Source organism: Solanum lycopersicum, chromosome 10 (assembly GCF_036512215.1).
Source record: "Solanum lycopersicum chromosome 10, SLM_r2.1".
NCBI classification, from domain to species: Eukaryota; Viridiplantae; Streptophyta; class Magnoliopsida; order Solanales; family Solanaceae; genus Solanum; species Solanum lycopersicum.
In genome coordinates this window covers 57,610,604-57,631,963 of record NC_090809.1, presented here as the reverse complement: position 1 = coordinate 57,631,963, position 21,360 = coordinate 57,610,604, and the positions used below count along the sequence as shown (strand labels likewise).

The window sequence follows — 21,360 nt, the reverse complement described above, 5'->3', positions numbered from 1 at the left end:
GCTGAGACTCTTCATTTCATATAACTTGAATAGATAGAAGTTGGAATCTTAATCCAATTCATATATAATACTACTAGTTGTGTTTGAATATATTACTGTGATACAAAAAATCGTGTCATGATGTATGTTATTTGCTGATGATAATAATGGAGAAGCACTCTAGAGAGAGTAATATTTAAGAAAATGTACAAGTAGTAATATTGATTATATATGAATTGCAAATTTAGTCAGCACACGAACAGTGAATCACGTATGATACATACAGATAATTCTAATATTTAATAGCATGGTTGAAATAAATAAAACATTCTATCTAGGTAGTTAGGTTTTATTTGAATAAAAGAATGTATACCAATTCATAGTAATGCTACCTAAATTGTTGTCCAATGTTGTAGTCCATACTTAGCCAGGTGAAAATTAAAGACCAAGTCCACTTGCCTAGTCATATAGAGTCATTGTTTTAAAATTCATTTCGTGTTCGGCACTCATATTAGAGCTCCTATTAAATTTGGCACTCATATTAGAGCCCCTATTAAATTTGAAGTGTGCAATATAGAATTTATTTAGGGTGACACTCCCAACATGATTTTCTCCATATCTACAGCTCGAACTCAAGAAATCTAATTAAGGGTGGAATAATCTAACCACTACCGTCTGCAAGTCATTGTTTATTCACAACAAAACTGGGAAGTGAATATTTTGTGTAACAATTTGCCATATTATATAAATCCCTATTGGCCAATTGCCTTTTTGTCAACTTATACTGAAAATGTTGCATTAACAACTGTGTTAGTTAATTTTCATTTTCTGATACATATAAAAAGAGCAAAACTTGACAATGTCAAGTTTGGCATTGTCAACTCTCCAATTTATTCCAATATCTAGTACAAGTTTATTAAAATGGTACTACTATGCAGACATTATATTCTCTATACATTGTTTGAGTACTCTTGTCAATCTCTTTAAGGTTTTCTGGTAGGTGATTTAATATTCTATTTCTGGGCTACGGATTTAATGATGTATTTTAAACGTTTTTTCTACCTCTGATGACGTGTTTTTTTGATTTAAAGATATTTGGATATGGGAAGGGAGAAGGAAGTAATATTACTGATTGTGGTTCTTTCAACATGTTTTTCTGTTTATGGACAAGATATGCTCACTGATCCAGATGAAGGTAATTTGTCTCCTCTGTTCGTTATTAGTTTTTTTTTTTTCATCCGGTGTCCCATATCTATATTGAGTTCGACTAGTTTGGATTATCGTTGGATAGAACCCCGTTTAGTAACACTCCCTACAACCGAATTTTTTCGTACCCAAAATTTGAATCCCAAACAAGTGATTTAATGAGGAGCAACCCCATCAACTGAATTACATTCTTCCTCTCTTGTAATTGTCCAAACTAGTTAATAACCTTTGTAAAACATTTCATTTTGTACAAATAACTCTTCGTTTTGGGTGTCATTAACCATGAAAATTGTGGAATTTGAAAGAAAAAAATCGAAGTTTGTTTTCAAAGTAAAAAATGATATTTGAAAATTTGAGTTAGTTTGACGACAAATGCAAATTGGAGTTGTTTTTTAATTTTATTAGTGATTTCTAGTGGAAAAAAAGTATCTTTTTGATATTTTTCACCCAAAATTCAACTTCAAGTTGGATTATGATTTTCTTGAAATTTTATTGCCAGACATAATTTCTGAAATTCAACTTCGGAAAAAGTAAAATATATTCTTGGCCAAATGGCCACTAAATAAATTTTAAGTTAGTATTTGAATTTTTATGGTTAAACGCTGATTTTCAAACGTAATAAAAGAAAAATTATAGACTACACAAATATTTACACCATATTTGGTAATTCTCTCTCTATAGTTTGAAATAATTACATATTATCTCACTAATTAATAATTTCATGTCAGATTTTAAGTTAGATAAATGCACGTTGCTACCAAAATACACTTTGAAATACAATTACATAGGAAAAGAGGCGAGCAAGAAAGGGAAAGAGGCGAGCGAGATATGAGGGATGTAGTCGAGAGAGTTACTGTATCCCAGATACATGTGAAATACTGTAGGTACATGTATATGGAATTCTATATACATTTTGAAATACAAATCTACACGGAGAGAGGTGAGTGAGGTAAGAGAGAGGTGAGCTAGACAGTCAGTATCTGCGAATCCACTTGAATAAAATGTATCTGAAATAAATTACAACTAATTTTGACCCTATGTATTCAATACATGTATCTTGGGACCTAAATGTGACAAGAATGATAATTTCAAAAACTCATAGCATGTAATTAGGTCCTAAATCAGTGAAATTTGCACAATACAAAACACTTTTCATAAAGAAGCTGAAATAAATTAAGGCTAGTTTCAAATGTATACAATAAAATTATTAGCTTACAACAAACATAATTATGTTTTATTTACATATAGACAAAAGTCATAGGAAGTATACACTGGTTAGAAAATATAATATGCTTAAAGTCATATAAAAAATATACACTAACTATACAACATAACTTACCTATACATGAACTACCCTTATGATACACTTAAAAAATTAAATATAGCTTAGGCATAATACATAACATGATTTGCGTTATTTGATAACTATGATCTTAACTTTAGATATGCATAAATAAACACTTAAACTTGTATAATATTAAACAAATTGACACTTTTGTCCTATATAAAAATTATGTTTCCTACATGACGTCTATGTGTATCATGCCATGTAAGTTTAAGTGCTCACTTGTTCACATCCAAAGTTAAGGGTCATAGTCGCAATTTGACATCATGTTAAGAATCATATTTATGTATTATGCCTATATCTTAACTACACATGAAGTATATACTAATTATAAAACATAACTTACTTATACATGAGCTATGTAGTGACTACGTTATGATACACTTAAAAAATTGAATAAAACTTAAACTATACATAAAATATTCACAATTATACAACATAACTTACCTATACATAAGCTATACATGGATTATACATTATAATAGGCTGAAGCTAAATACAACTTAACTATACAACATAATTTATCTATACATGAGCTATAAGCTGAAAAAGTTCAAACATAAAATATATACTGATTATACGTGAAATATACATTTTCATTATAGAAGGGAGAGAGTAATTGTATACCACTGAACGATTAACTGCCGGAATGTGCAGTGACGGCGCTAGAGGCCATTCATGGAAGCCTGGAAGATCCGATGGGTTATCTCAGAAATTGGGAAAAGGAGAAAGACCCTTGCACTTCTTGGTCATTTGTTCATTGCCTTCAAAACGAAACCGACGGTTACCAGCATGTTCAAGAATTGTACGTCGTCTAATCCTTCATACCAATTTTACTGGGTTTCCTCCATTCGCTTTGCGATTCTCTAACAATTATTTTTCTTTTCTTTCATTTCGAATTGCAGGCGTCTGATGAATTTGTCCCTATCTGGTACACTAGCTCCTGAGCTTGGCCAACTTAAACATATGGAGATTTTGTGAGTCCCTGCAATTATTTAACAACACCCATTTGGTATTTATTGATTTTAATCAGCTGTAGTTTTGGTGATGATGATGATTTTTCTTTTTTCGAAAAGGAATTTCATGTGGAACAGAATTAGTGGCAGTATACCTAAGGAGATAGGAAGCATTACTGCTCTGAGGCTACTGTATGTATCTCTTCATTGCTCAATTAGGAACTCCCTCAATTTTCATTCTAATCATTGTTTAAGAGAACCCCTTTTTGTTTGATATGATGAATTGAAAAGAATCAATAGTTAGGACAAATGAATGGCCTTCCGTGAACTCATTTTCGGTTTACTTTCTTTCGTAGTGAGTGTTGTTATGAGGAGGTTGTTGTGCTAGCGAAGATTACAGGATTGTAGTATGATAGTGTATATTATAGTATGTTTTGTAATTGAAGAAGTATTAAAATAATGGTTAAGAAGTAAATCTGATAGAGGTTATAAAAAGGTTACTCCCTTCGTTTCAATTTATGTGTCTTAGTTTGACTGGATACGAGGTTTAAAAAAGCAAAGGACGTTTGATTCTGGTGATTCTAAACTAAAGATGTGTGTAATGTACCAAAACGTCCTATGATCTTGTCGTCTTAGATATGCCACGTAGGATCATTGATTTCAAAGAGTTACCAAATACAGAAAGTAACACTCTTATGTAAACAGACTAAAAACGAAGACACATAACTTGAAACAGAGGGAGTTGCTTGGTAGTGAAAACAATGGAATGTTTTCAAACATAATGTGAAGTTCCAACGTGGGGAGATAGTTGAAGGAGGGACTACTCTGCATTTGTGAAAAGTACGAGATACACTTCTTATTTTTTTTGCAGTGGAAATAGAACTTCTCAATGTCAATCAATGCTAGTCAATCGTAGGGCAGAACACAGCGATAGTACATAGCTTTTGTTCCATGTAAGGGCAGTAAGGCAAATAGTGATGATTCTCAGCTACTTCCAAGTGTAATCTTGAAAATTAAAGGAATGGTTCAGAGTTAATGTTCTGTTTACTGTCTTTATCAAAAAAAAAAGTTTTGTTTACTGTCAGGAGTTTCTGGTGTAATATCTACAGAACCAAGTATACTACAAAAAAATGTTTTGTTTACTGTCAGGAGTTTCTGGTGTAATATCTACAGAACTAAGTATACTAACTACTTGGACTCATCAGATTGAAGTCCTAAATACCATACATGTAGTGACTGCTGCAAGGATTTACAGATTTTCCATCTAAATTGTTTTTATTGAGAAATAAAGTTCTCCTACGGCCATTATCCCTGTTGGAAATGTTACCTTTATCATGAGAAATGACATATACTGGAATTTCACTTCTCCATATAAGCTTCAATCAATATTTCTGAATACTTGATTCAATCGAAGCCCGAATATGCATATATTAGCTGAAGATATCTTATATAAAACTTGCATATATGGACTGTGCACATTCATGAGAAACTCCACTCCAGCTATCATTCTTCTGTTCTTGCAGGCTTTTGAGTGGAAATCAAATATCAGGTTCTTTACCAGAAGAGCTCGGTTATCTTCCTAACTTAAACAAATTTCAGTTGGACTTAAATGATATATCAGGACCAATACCAAAATCGTTTGCAAACTTGCCAAAAGTTGCACATTTGTGAGTTCTCCACTAGAACCCAAAGACTCTCTACTGTTTGTGGTGGTATAGATATGCTTAGCTTCTGTGTTGATCATTCTTGTTCTTGATACAGCCATATGAATAACAATTCAATAAGCGGTCAAATTCCTCCAGAGCTGTCTGTTTTACCCCGGCTTCAACACTTGTAAGAATCACTTAGCCAACAATATATAAATACTAAGAAAAAGGATCTTTTGCTCTGTGAGTTTCATGTTTGGATTTACTTGGATGTGTGTTATTTCAGCCTTCTGGACAATAACAACTTATCGGGTTACCTTCCACCAGAGCTTGCATTGATGCCGAACCTAACGATTCTGTGTGTTTGAACTCTTGAGTTTTTTCTGTTTCAATGTCTTTAAATTCTCAACAATTTAATTTATTTTTTGCATTAACAAAAAAACCCTAACACCTCCTTCTCCCACACAATAACAACTTTTGCAGTCAACTTGACAACAATAACTTTGAAGGCTCGGGGCTTCCGGCTTCTTACAGCAATATGTCCAAACTATTTAAGTTGTAAGTTACTGATCTCTTGGGTATTGTTGGTTCATGTCCCCTTTCCTGTCTGATGATATATATGCCCATTTTCACCAAGCAAGAACATAGAATCCTAAAGGATGTTTGCCATCACTTAAGGTTAAAAACTGTTTTATCCCAAATTTTGATAAAGAAACAAGTCCCCTGTGAACATTCAGAAATAAATATATCCTCTGTTCTGATGTGACCTTTATCAGGCGGTAGAATAATAAAAGAGGATTAACAAAAAGTTTTCTCCATAATCATCACTGTACTCCCAATAAGGGTTTCCCATCCCCCTCCACCCCTCCTCACAAGAAATGAGAAAGGCTACATCAGTATTTTCATTTTTTTGATGAAAAAAAGGCAAGGCTGGAGCAGTATTTTCATTCTTAGGGCCTTTTGACTTAAGATGGAGTAATAATCTAAAGAAAGTTGTAAAGATTGTTGGAGGAATTCTGTATTATAATATGAAGCTTACAATTTGGTCATGCTATGATTGTATTCACTATTCTTTGATGAATGTGCATATGTTATTTCATCAAACCTGCAGGAGTCTTAGGAACTGCAACTTGCAAGGAACAGTTCCTGATCTAAGCACAATACCACACCTTCTTTACTTGTAAGCATACTTCATTGAGAAAGTCCTGTGTCCTGTTAAACCACATGTTGAGGCTTATTTCTTGTTGTTCTAACCTTCTCATTTCACAGAGACCTTAGCAGAAACCAACTCACAGGAAATATACCTTCCAATAAGCTGTCTGATAATATCACAACCATGTAAGTATCTGCCTATCTGGAAGTGTGATACTGCTGATATCTTTCCTGGTTTGATTCACCCATCTTTAATCACACTCCCCCCCACCCCCCACCCCAAACTCTCTATCGATATCTGTGAATAGGTGGGTGAATGGACATTAGTGTCCTAACATGCACTCTTTCTTTGATGTTTGAGTAACTTGGTCTTGGTATCAGACCCTCAATAGTGAACCAACTACTTTGATGGTGATTGCAGCATTCTGTCAGGAAACATGCTTAATGGTTCTATCCCTTCAAACTTTTCTGTCCTTCCAAATCTGCAGAGGCTGTAAGGAGCTTCATTTGCTATATCCTTGTTTCTTGATCCCCTGTCTGTTTCAAATTTCATGTCAATACTCTAATAAATGCAGTATTAACACTACCTTTCATTAAATTATTTTTCTTGTAGGTCACTCAACAATAATAGGTTAAGTGGTTTTGTGCCAACTACCATTTGGGAGAATAAGACATTTTCCCCAGGTGCAAAACTTAGATTGTAAGTGTCTCATTTGTACACTTTCCTCTTATCAGTAATTTGATTTTCATGTTTCTGTTGTCTGCTGCCCCACAATCTATTGGCCAGTCAAAGTTTTTAACTGTAAGATACAGACAAAAGCTTTTTGTAGAGAATCAGGCCAAATTTGTATTCCTATTTCATTTTGGTAGCTAGTCAGTCCACATGTAGTTTTGGATATACAAAGAAGGTATCCCGGAAAATAATAGTAAAGTCAAGGAATAGTTTGTCCATTGTCAACAAATGTTTCCTATCTCTATACAGTTAATATATAACAAGGGATAATATGTCTGGTGTTTTGTGTTGTTCAAGGTAATGTAGCACGCATTCTTTCCTCTTACTAAACCAGGCCATGTCTGACTAGAAAAGGCCCCTCAGATGTTAACTTATCAGATAGCCAGGCTGATCCAGTTGTTCTCCTTTGTGCAGGAACTTTCAACGTAATTTTCTCTCAGATATTTCGGGTATTCTTGATCCTCCTCCAAATGTTGATATTATGTAAGACCTTATTTCTGGTAGTCTTACATATTTGGGAATTACTTTCAGTTCTCGGCTTTTATAATTATATGTGGCGAAATAAGCTCCCCTAATTCAATTTCTATCTAACTTCCATTATCCTGCTTTTGTTAAGCTTCAAATTACAAAGTAATCCTGTGTAGTCTTAGTTTCTATTTCAGATTTCTGTGATTCAACAGAACTACTATCATGAAGACGGTAGGAAAACTTTCTATAGCATATCCCCATGACAACATATGGGATAGTTGCATAACACTGTCTTCATTTGCTTTTTTCCTGCTAAACTCTTTCCATCAGTATAGAGATTTACTTCGAGTATCCATTGATGAAGATAGAGTAGTGAACCAACACAGTTTCTACTTCTTTTATTTTGTCATCGTTTCAAAACTTCATTTCTTGTCAGAAGATGGGTAGTTTTCTTTCTAGCAGTACACTTTATATGGAGCTCGAAAACAATGGGGTCAAATTCATATATGTGAATTTCTTTCCATATGATTTGATAATATGATAAATCTAGGGTTATGGGGGAGAAGTTGGTGGCAATGGGAGCCTAAGAAAGCAGTGGGGATGCGACCGATAGGTGGGATAGGACTGCTAGTTGCATAAGGAAAGCGGCTAGAGAGGTCTTGGGGGTTTCAAAAGGTAATTCTAGTGGACACCGAGGAGATTTCTGGTGGAATGGCAAAGTCCACGGAAGGTAGTGCCAAAGAAGGTGGCTTATGTGAAGTTGCTGGAGAGCAAAAGGATGGGGAGGATAAGAGGGCGACGAGAGAAGTACATAAAGTGGCGAGGAAGGAGGCGAAGTTGGCAGTTATGGAGGCAAAAATGGCAGCTTTTGAACGCTTATATGAAAAACCAGGGGACAAAGGCGGAGATAAGAAGTTGTATAGGCTAGCCAAGGTGAGAGAGAGGAAGACTGAAACCTGGAGCAAATGAAGTGCATTAAAGATGAGAAAGGCAGAGTATTGGTGGATGAGAGGCAAAGTTGGCAGTTATGGAGGCAAAAAGGGCAGCCTGTGTACACTTGTATGATGATCCCTGCATTATACTCTTTTTATTTTTATTACAAATCTGGCATGACTTGCCTCTAAACCAGACATTTAACTGATTACATACTGAAGTAGTAACGGGCTTTCTAATTTGATGGAGAGATCACGCCTTAGCAATACCTTTCAAGCTGTATATATTTAATTCTAAAAACAAATTGTTCAACTTCTATCATGGTTAAATAAATTCTGGTTCACCTACTAACTTTATTTTTCTGAAGAGCAGCTTCACCTACTAACTATATAATACATGTTTGTGTGCAGTTTTGTGTGCCATATTTGCTAATTTCATGAGTAACATAAATAATGAGTTTGAGTTTTGTTTTTAACCCAATCACTGGTACTTTAACGAGCAAATATCTTCAATGGCATAAAATCACTACACACATTTTGCTTTATCACTCCTTTATATTTCTGATTAAGAATTCGTTAGGTGTGACACTTTAACTGAATAACTTTCAGGCTTTATGGAAATCCTGTTTGTGGAAATGCAAATGAGCGCCAGATTACCCAATTTTGTAAATCAAGAGACGGAGGTGAAGAGTATGGACGCTTGAACAACTCTATTCCAAGTTGTGCAGCCCAGCTGCCTTGCGACGTGGATTTTGAACATGTCCCAGCATTAATGAATGACTGCTTTTGTGCAGCACCTTTTGGAGTCGGTTTGCGTTTAAGAAGCCCTAGCATTTCAGACTTTCCACCACATTATAGTGACTTTGAACAGTGGATTACAAAAAGTGTTAATTTGAATGATTATCAACTGCACATTGATTCGGTTGCATGGCAAAACGGTCCTAGGCTTAGGTTCTTTTTGAAATTCTTCCCTCCACGTGCAAATGACTCTGGAACCAATGATTTTGGAAAATTTAATGACAGCGAGATAGTACGGATCGCAAATAAGTTTGCCTTTTTTAATCTTACTGGAAATGATATCTTTGGCCCTTATGACCTGCTCAATTTCACTGCCATGGCATATAATTCTGGTATGTCTCGAAATCCATTATTTCTTGTATAAGTAGGATATAATAATACATTAGCATGTGGACATTTTCAGTTGTAGTTCTGTAATGATTTCCTGAGGAATTTAAAGTTAAACCAATGTGAACAATAATAGAAAAAAACAACGTGAATCTCGTTTGTTTTTTACAACTTAGTTCAGGCACGGTGAGTGGCAACAACTCTATTTTTTTAGTTTAATTTTCTATAGGGAGGCACACGAACCCAAGGTTGAGATTAACATGCAAGCCGAGAGAAACACCTTTATTGTAAAACTTGTTTCTTCAGTTCGTATTTTGTATCTAATGCCAAATATTGGATACTTTTCAACTAGACTGGAACTCTTGTGCACCCACATGACTAATTTTTCTTTTGTTCTTGCTGATTCTTGAATATAATTATTATGATTATTATATTTCTTTTTTCTTTACTGGTCATGCTCGGATAAAAAATTCTCTTTCCCATTGTGCTCCATTCGTTTCTGAAAATGTCTATTGATATCGTTTACCCTGTGATATACAACATAGTTTTATTTCTTGTCATGGAAGTATGCGAGTATGAAAATTCAGTGAAATGGTTTAGATATCATGCATGCTTTGAAGCTTAAGATCCTCATGAAGGTGGTAACCTGACAGAGATGCTAGTAATCTCTTAGATACTCAGTAAGGGTGAAGAGACTAAATTGACTACCTTAGTACAAGTTCTTGATTAAGTAAAATCTTAGGTGAACCATATGTTAATGTCAAAATATGGGAATATCCCCATCCAGAAACTCAAGATGAATTGGCTAGTTTTGTTTTATTCTGGTGTAAAGAAGAATTTGTTAATGATGCAGAATCTGTGTGAAGAAGCCTTATAGAATCTTTGGTGAGAAGAAGAAGGATTACTTTTTTTTTTCTATTTGAGATGTGTCACAACACAGCCTTTGTCCTGAATATAAATATATCATTGTTACCTTTCCTCAAAATATATGCTATCATATAAGAGAGCCAATAACTTGCTCTGCTCTTGTCTTTCTTTCTGCTTTCTCAAGATCAAATAACTAATATTTTTCCTTCTTGCAGTCCTTTTTCCTCCGTTGGGAGAAGAGGGAAGCAGAAAAAACAGAGGCACTGTGGTTGGAATTGTCTTAGGGTCCATATTTGCTGCAGCTGTGCTACTTATGGCCATAATATTCGTGTTGTTTAAAATGCGGCGGAGGTCACACGTTTCAAAAGATCAACCATGTGAGTTAATCTTCAGTTATTTTGTGACTTTTCCTCAGCTATAGGGAGATTCTTCTCCATTTCTTTCATTCACCCCATTAGGACCTGCTGGTTAAGTAGTCAATAGGTTTAACTTTTCTTTGGTATCTGGTGAATCGCCAAAAAGAGGACATGAAACCACATTCTTTGAGTGCTTCATGCATATAATGCAAACTTTGCACCTGATAATTTCCAGTTTCCATCTTCTGAAAAAACAAAAAGATGCCAAAAATCATAAAATCTGTCTTCCTTACTGTTATTTTCTTGTTTAAGTTCTCTATCTAATCAAGAAATAACACAGAATTGCAGTGTCAACCATCTTTCTCAATGTGGCAAATTATCTTTCTTAGTACGTTTGCTTGTAATTTAGCTATGATACTGCTTGATGTTTTACTTTTAATTTTTTTTTAGGAGAGAGTATAGTGCTTTAATTCCTCACATGGACAGAGAACTTTACGGTTTTATGGAAAGTTTGTGCATATTTTTGAGTTTACGGTTTTATGGGAAGTTTGTGCATATTTTTGAGTAAACTCTCCGGCATTGCCCCATCATCCTTAGAACAAAAAGTGGAAAAGAAATAAATAGGAAGTGTTTGCTGGGAAATGGGCATGTATATCTAAGTAATACTCTTGTTGTAGTGCTTCTGTTATTTGTACATCAATTAGATGATTATTTATGTTCTTTTCTTAGTCAGATTAATTCATATTCTTAAAGTGAACAAAGTTAGCTGAAGCCAACTATTGTATCAAAGGTTCATTTGCATTAAAGTCATGCTACCATCACCTAAGCTTTTCCTTTCATTCTTTTTATGTCAACTTTTCATGCTGAAGTTCTCAATGAATATCTGATTTTTAATAAATTGGATCTTGTGGCAATGATGTATTTATTAAACGAACTTACCCAAGACCACATGGCACTCATAGTGATAGTACTTTCATTTCTTTTGTAGTACCAAAATTTCCAATGCGAATAGAAGGTGTTAAGGCATTGGGTTTTAAGGAATTAGAGGCAGCAACTAACAGTTTTAGCAGTACTGCTGAAATTGGCCAAGGAGGCTATGGAAAAGTCTACAAAGGCACTTTGGCAGAGGGAACAATAGTGGCAATAAAACGTGCACAACAAGGCTCATTACAGGGGGAGAAAGAGTTCTATACTGAGATAGAATTACTGTCACGTGTACATCACCGAAATCTGGTTTCCTTGGTGGGATACTGTAATGAAGGAAGTGAACAAGTAAGATTCTCAAACTGGAAAAATAACACACACACACTCACAGAGCCAAGTCCATGCTGCTATTCATGCATTCAGAGGGAAGAGGGGAGTATGTTCGGTGGAATAATTTCTTTGATGTACCAGTTTAGCCACTTGTTGAAGTCTGATTGCCATTTGAACACCTAGGTCAAAATTGAATTTTTTTCCGTATCCTCAATCATTTTGGATGCCTCATTGCCGTTGTGCAGACGCAATCAAGCATAATGTCAGTTACCTTCTGCTTAGAGAAATTCATTTGATACAATCCAGATGCAAATGAAATGACAACTATCACATAATGGTAGTTAAATTGCAGCTCGACGTTCATAGTCTTGGCTGATTCTGAAGTAAACTCAAGCAAAAGTCTTCTGAGATAGTATTTTCGTCATACATTTTTTTTTCACCAATTATTATCACATGTTAAGTGATTCAATTTATGAGCATATCACTTAGATTATTGAATATTAAGTTCAACCAAATTCCCATCTATGATTAGCTCATCAATTACATCCCTCTTATACTTGCGTAGTCTAGTCACATTAGTGAAATGCATGTCTTCTAATAAAGTAATCAAATCAAAAGGCAGATGGAAGGATAAGAATGGATATTATATTTTGTGGTCTTTTATTCTACTTTTGTAATAGTAGGTTACATGTGCATGCAGATGTTGGTGTATGAGTACATGCCAAATGGTTCCTTGCATGATCTTCTCTCTGGTATGTGATGTATCCTTCCTTTGTCTATGATGTCATTTGACTTTCTTGTGTTAGAATCAAGCACATTCATTCTCCTCTATCACTTTTTTTCCTGGTGTAGTATTTCTTATCCGATAAAGCTGGTGAAAGATATGTCCCTCTAGTAAAGAATGCTTGTATAGATGAAAGTAAATCTAAATATCTAATCACTCAGGGTGAAAAATATGTCCCATTTTTTCTGAAGTTTTTACTTCAATTTGACTCCTGAATCCCGATGGTCACTGTTTGTTTTCCTGCTTTCTTGACTTGTGTGTTCATCAACAAGTTTATCACATGGAACTTTATATTCTTAATTTTAATCACGTGTCAGTTCCAATATGAATATTAAACAGGTACCTCCAAAGTTTACCATGAGAACATTAAATATTTTTTTACTTATTTATACAGCTAGATATGGGGAACGTCTGAGTCTTGGAACAAGGTTATACATTGCTTTAGGTGCTGCCAGGGGCATCCTCTACCTCCATACTGAGGCTAATCCTCCAATAATCCATCGTGATATCAAAGCAAATAACATACTGTTGGACTCTAAGTTCACTGCAAAAGTCTCTGATTTTGGAATCTCAAAGCTTGCACCGTTACCTGATGCTGAAACGAGTGGACATGTATCAACTGTTGTGAAAGGAACTCCTGTAAGGCTTTACTCGTTTTATATGTCGAAGCCTGAAATAGAAATGCTAGAAAATTGCAATGAGATAAGACCTGCAACTTGAGTAATCTAGGTATCATGGCTACAGACCAGGAGGACTTCATTCTCTAAGTTTGATCATGAATACACATACTATGATCTTCTAGTATTTCAATATTGCCTTTTACCTTCTCATTTATTTCTCTTTGCTTTTTCAAAGATAGCTGACAATTGCCAAAATTTGGCACTCATGTAGGGCTACCTTGATCCTGAGTACTTCTTTACTCACAAGTTGACAGAGAAAAGTGATGTTTATAGCCTTGGTATTGTATTTCTGGAGCTTTTAACAGGGATGCGACCTATATCTCAGGGAAGGAACATCGTCCGAGAGGTACTTGATTCTTTCCCCCCTTATCTTGGTATTTTACTTTGTTCATGAAGACAAATCTTTTGGGGAACATTAAATAGCTCTTCTAGATATAGTCGCTGTCTGCTAATGGATCTGTACTAAATCAGTAGAGATCATTTGCTTTCACGAGTTCCAATTCTTTTGTGGCTTTGAGAAGAACCTCAATAAATTCCAATGTGATCTATTTTATGAAGTTGAGATACCGCATATGAATCAGTATACTTGCTGGCAACCCTTACACTAGTTAATGGCTATTTGAGTTGAGCTTTCTCATATTTTGTGTTGCATGGAAGGATCTTAACATGAAATGGTTAGTAATGAAGTAGTGAAAGTTGTTTTACCCCAAACCTTATATCTTACTGTTGAATGTTTAGGACGAGTTCCCAAAGATGGATGCTTTGACTTAAAATATTATGATAGCTAGAAAGTGAGATCAACACTAATAATATGTCCAAAGTCTTAGCAGTATCCTGTTAGTGTTTGACTTATTTGAATATGTGAAGTCCTCAATGTTTAATTTGATCCACAACTAGTACTCTCTATCCTAGAAAGCGAGAATGGCAGAAGATCAGAGTACAGTATCAACACATCTATTTTTCGTGGTGAATCAAGCATTGACTTCTCATTTCTCAGAATTAAAGCTCAACTATTTAGAAAAAAACTGTTGGACTCCTTAAATAGTTTGAAGTGTCATTCATTTTGGACGAACAGAGTAAGAAATTGAAGTGTCATTCATTTTGGACGAACAGAGTAAGAAAAAGTTTTCTTTGAACCAATGACAGGTGAATGCAGCATGTGAATCAGGGATGATGTCTTCTATTATCGACAAGGGTATAGGTCCATATTCCTCAGATTGTGTCAAGAAATTCCTGGATTTGGCTCTCAGGTGTTCACTGGATGAACAAAAGGATAGACCTTTAATGCTGGAGGTGGTGAGAGAGTTAGAGGACATCACTTACATGCTTCCATCTGTATTCGACTATAATATTCCACCAGATACAGATGTTTCCACGTCTGGAATGTCATCATCACCACCAACTTCAACTTATTCCAGACACACTACCACCTACACAACTATGGAAGGAATTGAGCTTGTGAGCGGTGTCATTCCCACCATCAGGCCTCGTTGATGCGCTTAATCACTTGCTATATACCCTTCATTTACCAACATGTTAATGGTCAGATTCTGAAGTATTAGAAGTTTCACATTTTAGTCTGAGGTATGTAATGTACATATATGTATTATAAGCAGGTTGAATCAACTCTGAGACCATGAAAAGACTTGTATATAATCATATGGTGACGTTGTTTTCCATTAGATATGCCCTCTTGTTTATGACCATAATAAGTGATGAGTTTACGGAATATACCGTCAGCGTAAACAATTTTTATATCATCAGATCATTTTTACAAATGGTTATGTTACTACATCCTTTATTTTCCCTTTGGAGATTATTATTAACTACTTTCTATTTGTGTCATCCAATGTCTTTGCTTCATAATCTGTATATTAATTCTATAATGACATTCTACATTAATGATCCCACCTTCACCATCACCCCTACCCCAAAAGTGGGAGGAATAATAAATAGTATATAATCAATGGATTCATTATAAAGTGAAATCCCCACCCACCCACCTTCCCCTTCTTCCATTGTATATGTATAATATTATATACAAATATTTTGAATAATATATTTACTTACTTATTAACATGAAAAAATAATTATTCACTCATTTTAAGGAGAAAATATTTCCTCATACTAAATACAGGATATGGAATATTTTTGGGAAAATTACGCGGTTAAACAAACTTGTACTACTTAATTATTCATCATAGCTATAGTTTGCTATAATTACCACTCACGACTAATATTATACATTATTATGTGGGCTGACTTCGAGTTTGTATAACTAGCTATATGTGTATATGTATAATTCGTCATAATATACAAATACATATGTATAATATATAATTATCTAATCAGTATATATATACAATTTGACTCTCTCTCACTCTCTCGCTCGCCTCTCTTATCCCTCTCCCAATCTCGTTCGTCTCTCTCCTCTCTCTCTCAATCTCGTTTGCTTTTTATACAATGCATATGTATAATATACAATTATATAACCAATATACATATACAATTCATCTCTCGATCTTCCTACTCTCTGACTTCTCTCTCTCTCTCCTCTCTCCTCTTTCCTCCCTCTCCCAATCTCACTCGCCTCTCTCCTCTCTCTACCAATCTCGCTTGTCACATATACAAATACATATGTATAATATATAATTATCTAACCAATAAACATATATAATTCACCTCTCTCGCCTCTCATCTCTCTCACAGTCTCGTTCGCCTCTCTCCTCCCTATAACATGTAGCTACGAATTGTAATTATCAAACTATAGTTATGAAGAGTAATTAAATTATTTTTTAGTGGCTATATGTGAAAACTATTTCACATATTATTTTTTAAGATATTAATAACTTCACACTCATTAAGGACTACAATGACATGATTGTATTAAATTATTATTTATATTTTAAATAAATGTATTGAAAAGAAGGAAGAACATTTAGGACCGGAGTGTGTGCAGTGTGGAAATACCATTTTCAAAGTTTAAACAAATAAACAAAAAAAAAAAAGGAAAAAGAAGAGATTGAAAGAGTCGAAAGTAACCGAGGGTCGTGGTGGAGTGGTAAGTATTATTTTATCCTTAATCAAGAGGTCTTCAGTTTGAGTCCCCTTATGTACGAGGTCGACTTTGTTAGAGAGCGTTTTACCTCCCACTGTGGGTCTTCTCATTGTAAATCTAAATTTAGTTGGAATATCGAATCAGTAAAATTTGATCAGTCTTCAATGTGGATATCGAACACCGGATAAAAAATAAAAAGAAAGAGTCCAAGCATGTTAAATTGTATGTTCATTTCTTCCAAAAGTTTGAATTATTATAGAAAAGATTATACGTTTTTATTCATTTAGTTATATCTTTAATATTTTTTTTTGTTTTTTTTATAAACCAATTAAATTACTGAATATTATGATAATTTCAGCTCAAACTGATAATAAAAAATAATATATGTTTTATTTACATAGTTATATTTTTAAATATGTCCTTAAAATTAACTTCCAAAATACATATGAACCAAGACATATTTGTTTAAATCGTTAATCCAACATAGATAATAGACTATTTATTGAAAATTGATAATATCAATAAATGTAATTCAACCCAAATAAAATAAGAGGTTGAAAAGGATAAGGAAAATTTTGTATCAGAATATGACTGACTAGATTTTATCTCATGGTTTTTTAATCGATTTTGAAAACGTACATCATACGTTTGTTCTTATTTTTGTATAAAATTTGTGTCGTTGATAAAAAAGTTATGATATTTTTCAAATAAAAATAACTCAAACGCAATTAAGTTAACTAAAATATATTCTCAGAAAGCAAACAAGAAAAGATGAAGAAACTCAACCAATATCAAACATAATTCTTCTCGTCTTTATATCCTGAAGTAAAAAATAATTATAAAGTTCCTTTCATTATTTTCTCCTATAAATTGAAGTGTTAATTATATAAATATTCTAAGCGTTACCAATATATATATATATATATATATATAATCATTCACCGTTTAATTACTTTTGGCATGAAGTGGGTCAGAAGTATAGGTTTTGCTTCATAAAGGTGGTCTTGAACTTGAATTGACTAGATCGAAATTTTTTCTTACTCATTCGATAAACCTTTTACATGTATATCTTATCAATAATATATGTCATCATACATGATTCAATTTAGAAATCTGTTCAAAAAAGTTCGTCATCAAATTGATATTTGGCTTTCAGATATTAACTACCCCTCCGTGTAAGGTTAGACAATAACAAAATAGTCATCCTCTCATTTGATAATTCTACTCATGACTCGATCAAAGACAAATGTTATCAAGAGGTTTGCAATTTCAAATTGGTTGATGACTGAGTATCAAATATTGATTGATTTATTATATAAATAATATCTCATCAATTATATATGTCAATCGAACATGATATAATTTAGGGAATTTTACTAAAATATTCGTCATCAAATTAATATCTAAAATCTTCGTCATCAAATTAATATTTAGCTTTAGAACATTAACTATCCATCCCTCTGTGTAAGGTAAATAGTCATCCTCCCATTTGATAATTCTATTCAATCTAGATAGATGACTCAATCAAAGACAAATGTTATTAAAAGATCTACGATTTCAAATTAGTTGATTACGATTTCAAATTAGTTGATGAATGAATTTCAAATACCGATTAATTAATTAATTATATAATATCCTATCAATAACATATGTCAATCATACATGATACAATTCAGGGATTCTTACTAAAATCTTCGTCACAAAATTAATTTTTAGCTTTAGACATTAACCACCCTTCTGTGTAAGGTCGGACAATAAAAAAATAGTCATCCCCTCTTTTGATATTTCTACTCAATATCGATGACACAATCAAAGACAAATGTATGTTATCAAAAAGGTTTGCGATTCCAAATTAATTGATGACTAAATTTCAAATACTGATTAATTAATTATATACATAATATCTTATCAATAATATATATCATTACACATTATCATACGATTTAAAAATCTTACTAAAATTTTGGTCATTAAATTAATATTTAGCGGAAGAACATTAATTACCCCTACGTGTGAAGTTGGACAATAACAAATTAGTCATCCTCCCCATTGATAATTGCCTACTCAATCTATCTAGTATCTATCTCCGTCTCTTTCTCTTGCATTTATATTTTAATTTTTTTTATCTAATTTTTAATTATTATTTTTCATTCAATATTTGATATTAATTATTTTATTTAGATTAATTTAAATTCATACCGTTCAAGCAACAGCGCAGCCACATTGACGCAATACCCCTTGCTCAAATATTTGACCTATTATATATATATATATGTATGTATGTTCGAATAAAACTATTAAGTGATATTTTCTATATTAAATCAAATGAATGCCATAGATATTACCATCTTAGTATCTTAGTAGAGAAAATATAAGTTTCAATTATATAATAGTTTAAAAAAGATCGGACGTACATTAGCTTACTCTCAATCGTTTTGATTATTTTAATATTTAGACGAGAAAGTCTTTTTTATGTCTCATAAATACAAAAAGTAGAGTAGAATGTATAAATTCAAGTCTCGATCCAAAATCAAGGACAAAGTCAAGTAGAAGTAAAGAGATTTCATCCAAATCCTATAGACATTTATGTATCATATATTATCATAAGTGTGAACAAAAAAGTCGAAAGTTAAAATAAAATAACCCTATATAGTTGAGTTACTACAATAATATCATTATATTATTATTATTGATTATTATTATTATTATTAAATAGTAATTTAAGTTTCATAACAAAAAACTTTTTACATACCACTAAAATATTACTGTAATAATTTGAAGTGCATTTAAGAGTATTCCTTTTGGCATTATCATTAAGTTGCATTAACAATTTTTCTTCTTAATTGTTGAATTTTGAGCACTTAAAATAATTACCGTTTTAGATTAAAAAACTTAAACATTAGAGCATATGGAGAGATTCATACAATATCAATATTTAATTGAAGAGAATACATGGTTAGATGTCACAATTTATTATTTTTCACTTTTTAATGACTTTAATTGCTAAACTTTTTAGCTTCTACAATTAAATACATTCATTCACAACCTTTCATATACACAATTTCTCTCTTTATAAGTTAAATAGAAAATATTAGTCCATTACACTTTATATTTTCACATCTTATAATTCTTATGTAATCTTTTATTTATTGGTCATTTTTTTTCTTATTGATATATTGCTTGTTTAATTAACTTTTTTTATTTGTATGGAAATATAGTGTTAGACATCTGACAATTTTGACAAATCATATAATTGAAGTAGTAATCTTTTTTTTTTACCAATAAATGTAGTGTATCTCACTTGATTAAAATTAGAAAGTTTTTATCAATACAATCAGAAATTCTTCAAACTCTATTGATCTTTGCAAGGTGCAACCTTAGTTGAATGTTTTACCAGAAACATCATTTTTACCCTTTAAATATTGTATAATGCATCAATTATTCTAAAATAGTTATATCATTTGAAATGTTTGATATTAAATAACATGAGATACACGTGTAACATACGTATTCAAGAACTAGTATAGAATAAATGTTAGACAATTCTGATTCCACCATTTCTCACATCTCTCGATTTAATTGACTATATGAATTTTTACCTAACTGCGTATCTTCTTTTTCTTTCGCCTACCGCTATTTTTAAAAAGGAAAAAGGAACAACTGTCGGCTAGCAGCATCCTCCACCAGCCAACGGCACAAAAAGACTTCAATTACTTTTTAATGTCTCCTATATATAATCCAAATACCAAATAAGTCATCATTTTTTGCTAAATATATCAACTCTTTGACGACTTCTCTTTTGCTGTATCTCTTTAATAATAACTATATATATATATATATATATATCACACTTTTGGTTTTTGTATTTAATGTTGAACAAATCATGACAAAGACCATTATGCAATTGCCATCTATTTCTCACCTAAACTCATGTGTTACCTAAGTTCTTTAATTACAAAAGTGATCTGGAATAAGTCTGGCATTATGTTAACATATATATTTGTGGGCTATAAACAATCATTAATATGGTTATTATTCCATCTGTTCAGTTTTACGTGTCTATTTCAATTTTACAACGTTCCTTAAAAGAACATTTCATTCGTTTTGTTTTGTATGAGTTTGTTTAATTTGACGTGAAGTTAAACAAAGAAAGACTTTCAAAATTTGTGGTTTCAAATAAGTTAAAGATTTTTATGTGACTGTAAATTATTTTAAAATGAATATATTTTAAAGTTAAATTGTTATTTAGTATATAAATGTGTTATTCTTTTTTTTTTAAATCGATTAAAAAGGAAAGTAAATCGTATAAACTAGAACAGAGGAAATAATTATTACTATGAGTGTTTTACTATAATATTCATATTAGTTGATGTATCGTCTTAGATCTTGAGAAATGATCTGGGAAATAAGTAAATGATGTTGAGCAATGAAATATAAAAAAAAGAATTATCTTTTTCTTGATAAGTTAAAAAAAATACAAGTAAAAATGAAAAATCTATTTTTAAAATAGCGAAAAAGTAAGAACGAATAAAGACTAATACCTACAGAGACAAAAATGGTAGCTAATTCTTTCTATTTATCCCAACTTCAGTGAAAAAAATTATTCTGATATAAATAAAAGGCGATAAATATCTGGTAAAATTAATCCGAACAACATAATTTAAAACAAAAAGTAAATGAAGGGAGTAATAGCTATAGTAGTAACAAACTAAACTGAAAGTTTTCTTAAAAAATACTGTTTTGGTAATTACCAAATACTGAAAATGACTTAAAAAAATATTTGACTGATACCAAAACACATGCATAATATTATTATAAT

The 21,360-nt window shown here is 32.5% G+C and overlaps 1 protein-coding gene across 1 annotated transcript; it reads left to right on the top strand.

The window, feature by feature from the left end:
• Positions 1-755: 755 nt before the first annotated feature.
• On the top strand, positions 756-15,261 carry LOC101264274 (probable LRR receptor-like serine/threonine-protein kinase At1g06840). The gene is made up of 21 exons (XM_004249655.5): positions 756-975; positions 1,071-1,174; positions 3,188-3,335; positions 3,436-3,507; positions 3,607-3,678; positions 5,010-5,153; positions 5,248-5,319; positions 5,419-5,490; positions 5,616-5,690; positions 6,244-6,312; positions 6,402-6,470; positions 6,706-6,777; positions 6,898-6,984; positions 7,432-7,500; positions 9,027-9,547; positions 10,625-10,786; positions 11,754-12,037; positions 12,720-12,771; positions 13,198-13,442; positions 13,695-13,829; positions 14,630-15,261. Exons 2-21 carry the CDS (start codon positions 1,081-1,083, stop codon positions 14,975-14,977), a joined length of 2,862 nt encoding a protein of 953 aa, XP_004249703.1. The 5' UTR covers positions 756-975; positions 1,071-1,080; the 3' UTR covers positions 14,978-15,261.
• Positions 15,262-21,360: the final 6,099 nt, after the last annotated feature.

Bases quoted from the DNA above. Each gene is read 5' to 3' on its own strand.
- LOC101264274 (XM_004249655.5), top strand. From the start codon at position 1,081: ATGGGAAGGGAGAAGGAAGTAATATTACTGATTGTGGTTCTTTCAACA. The intron at 6,313-6,401 runs GTAAGCATACTT...CTCATTTCACAG, and splicing joins ATACCACACCTTCTTTACTT to AGACCTTAGCAGAAACCAAC. The intron at 6,985-7,431 runs GTAAGTGTCTCA...TCCTTTGTGCAG, and splicing joins CCAGGTGCAAAACTTAGATT to GAACTTTCAACGTAATTTTC.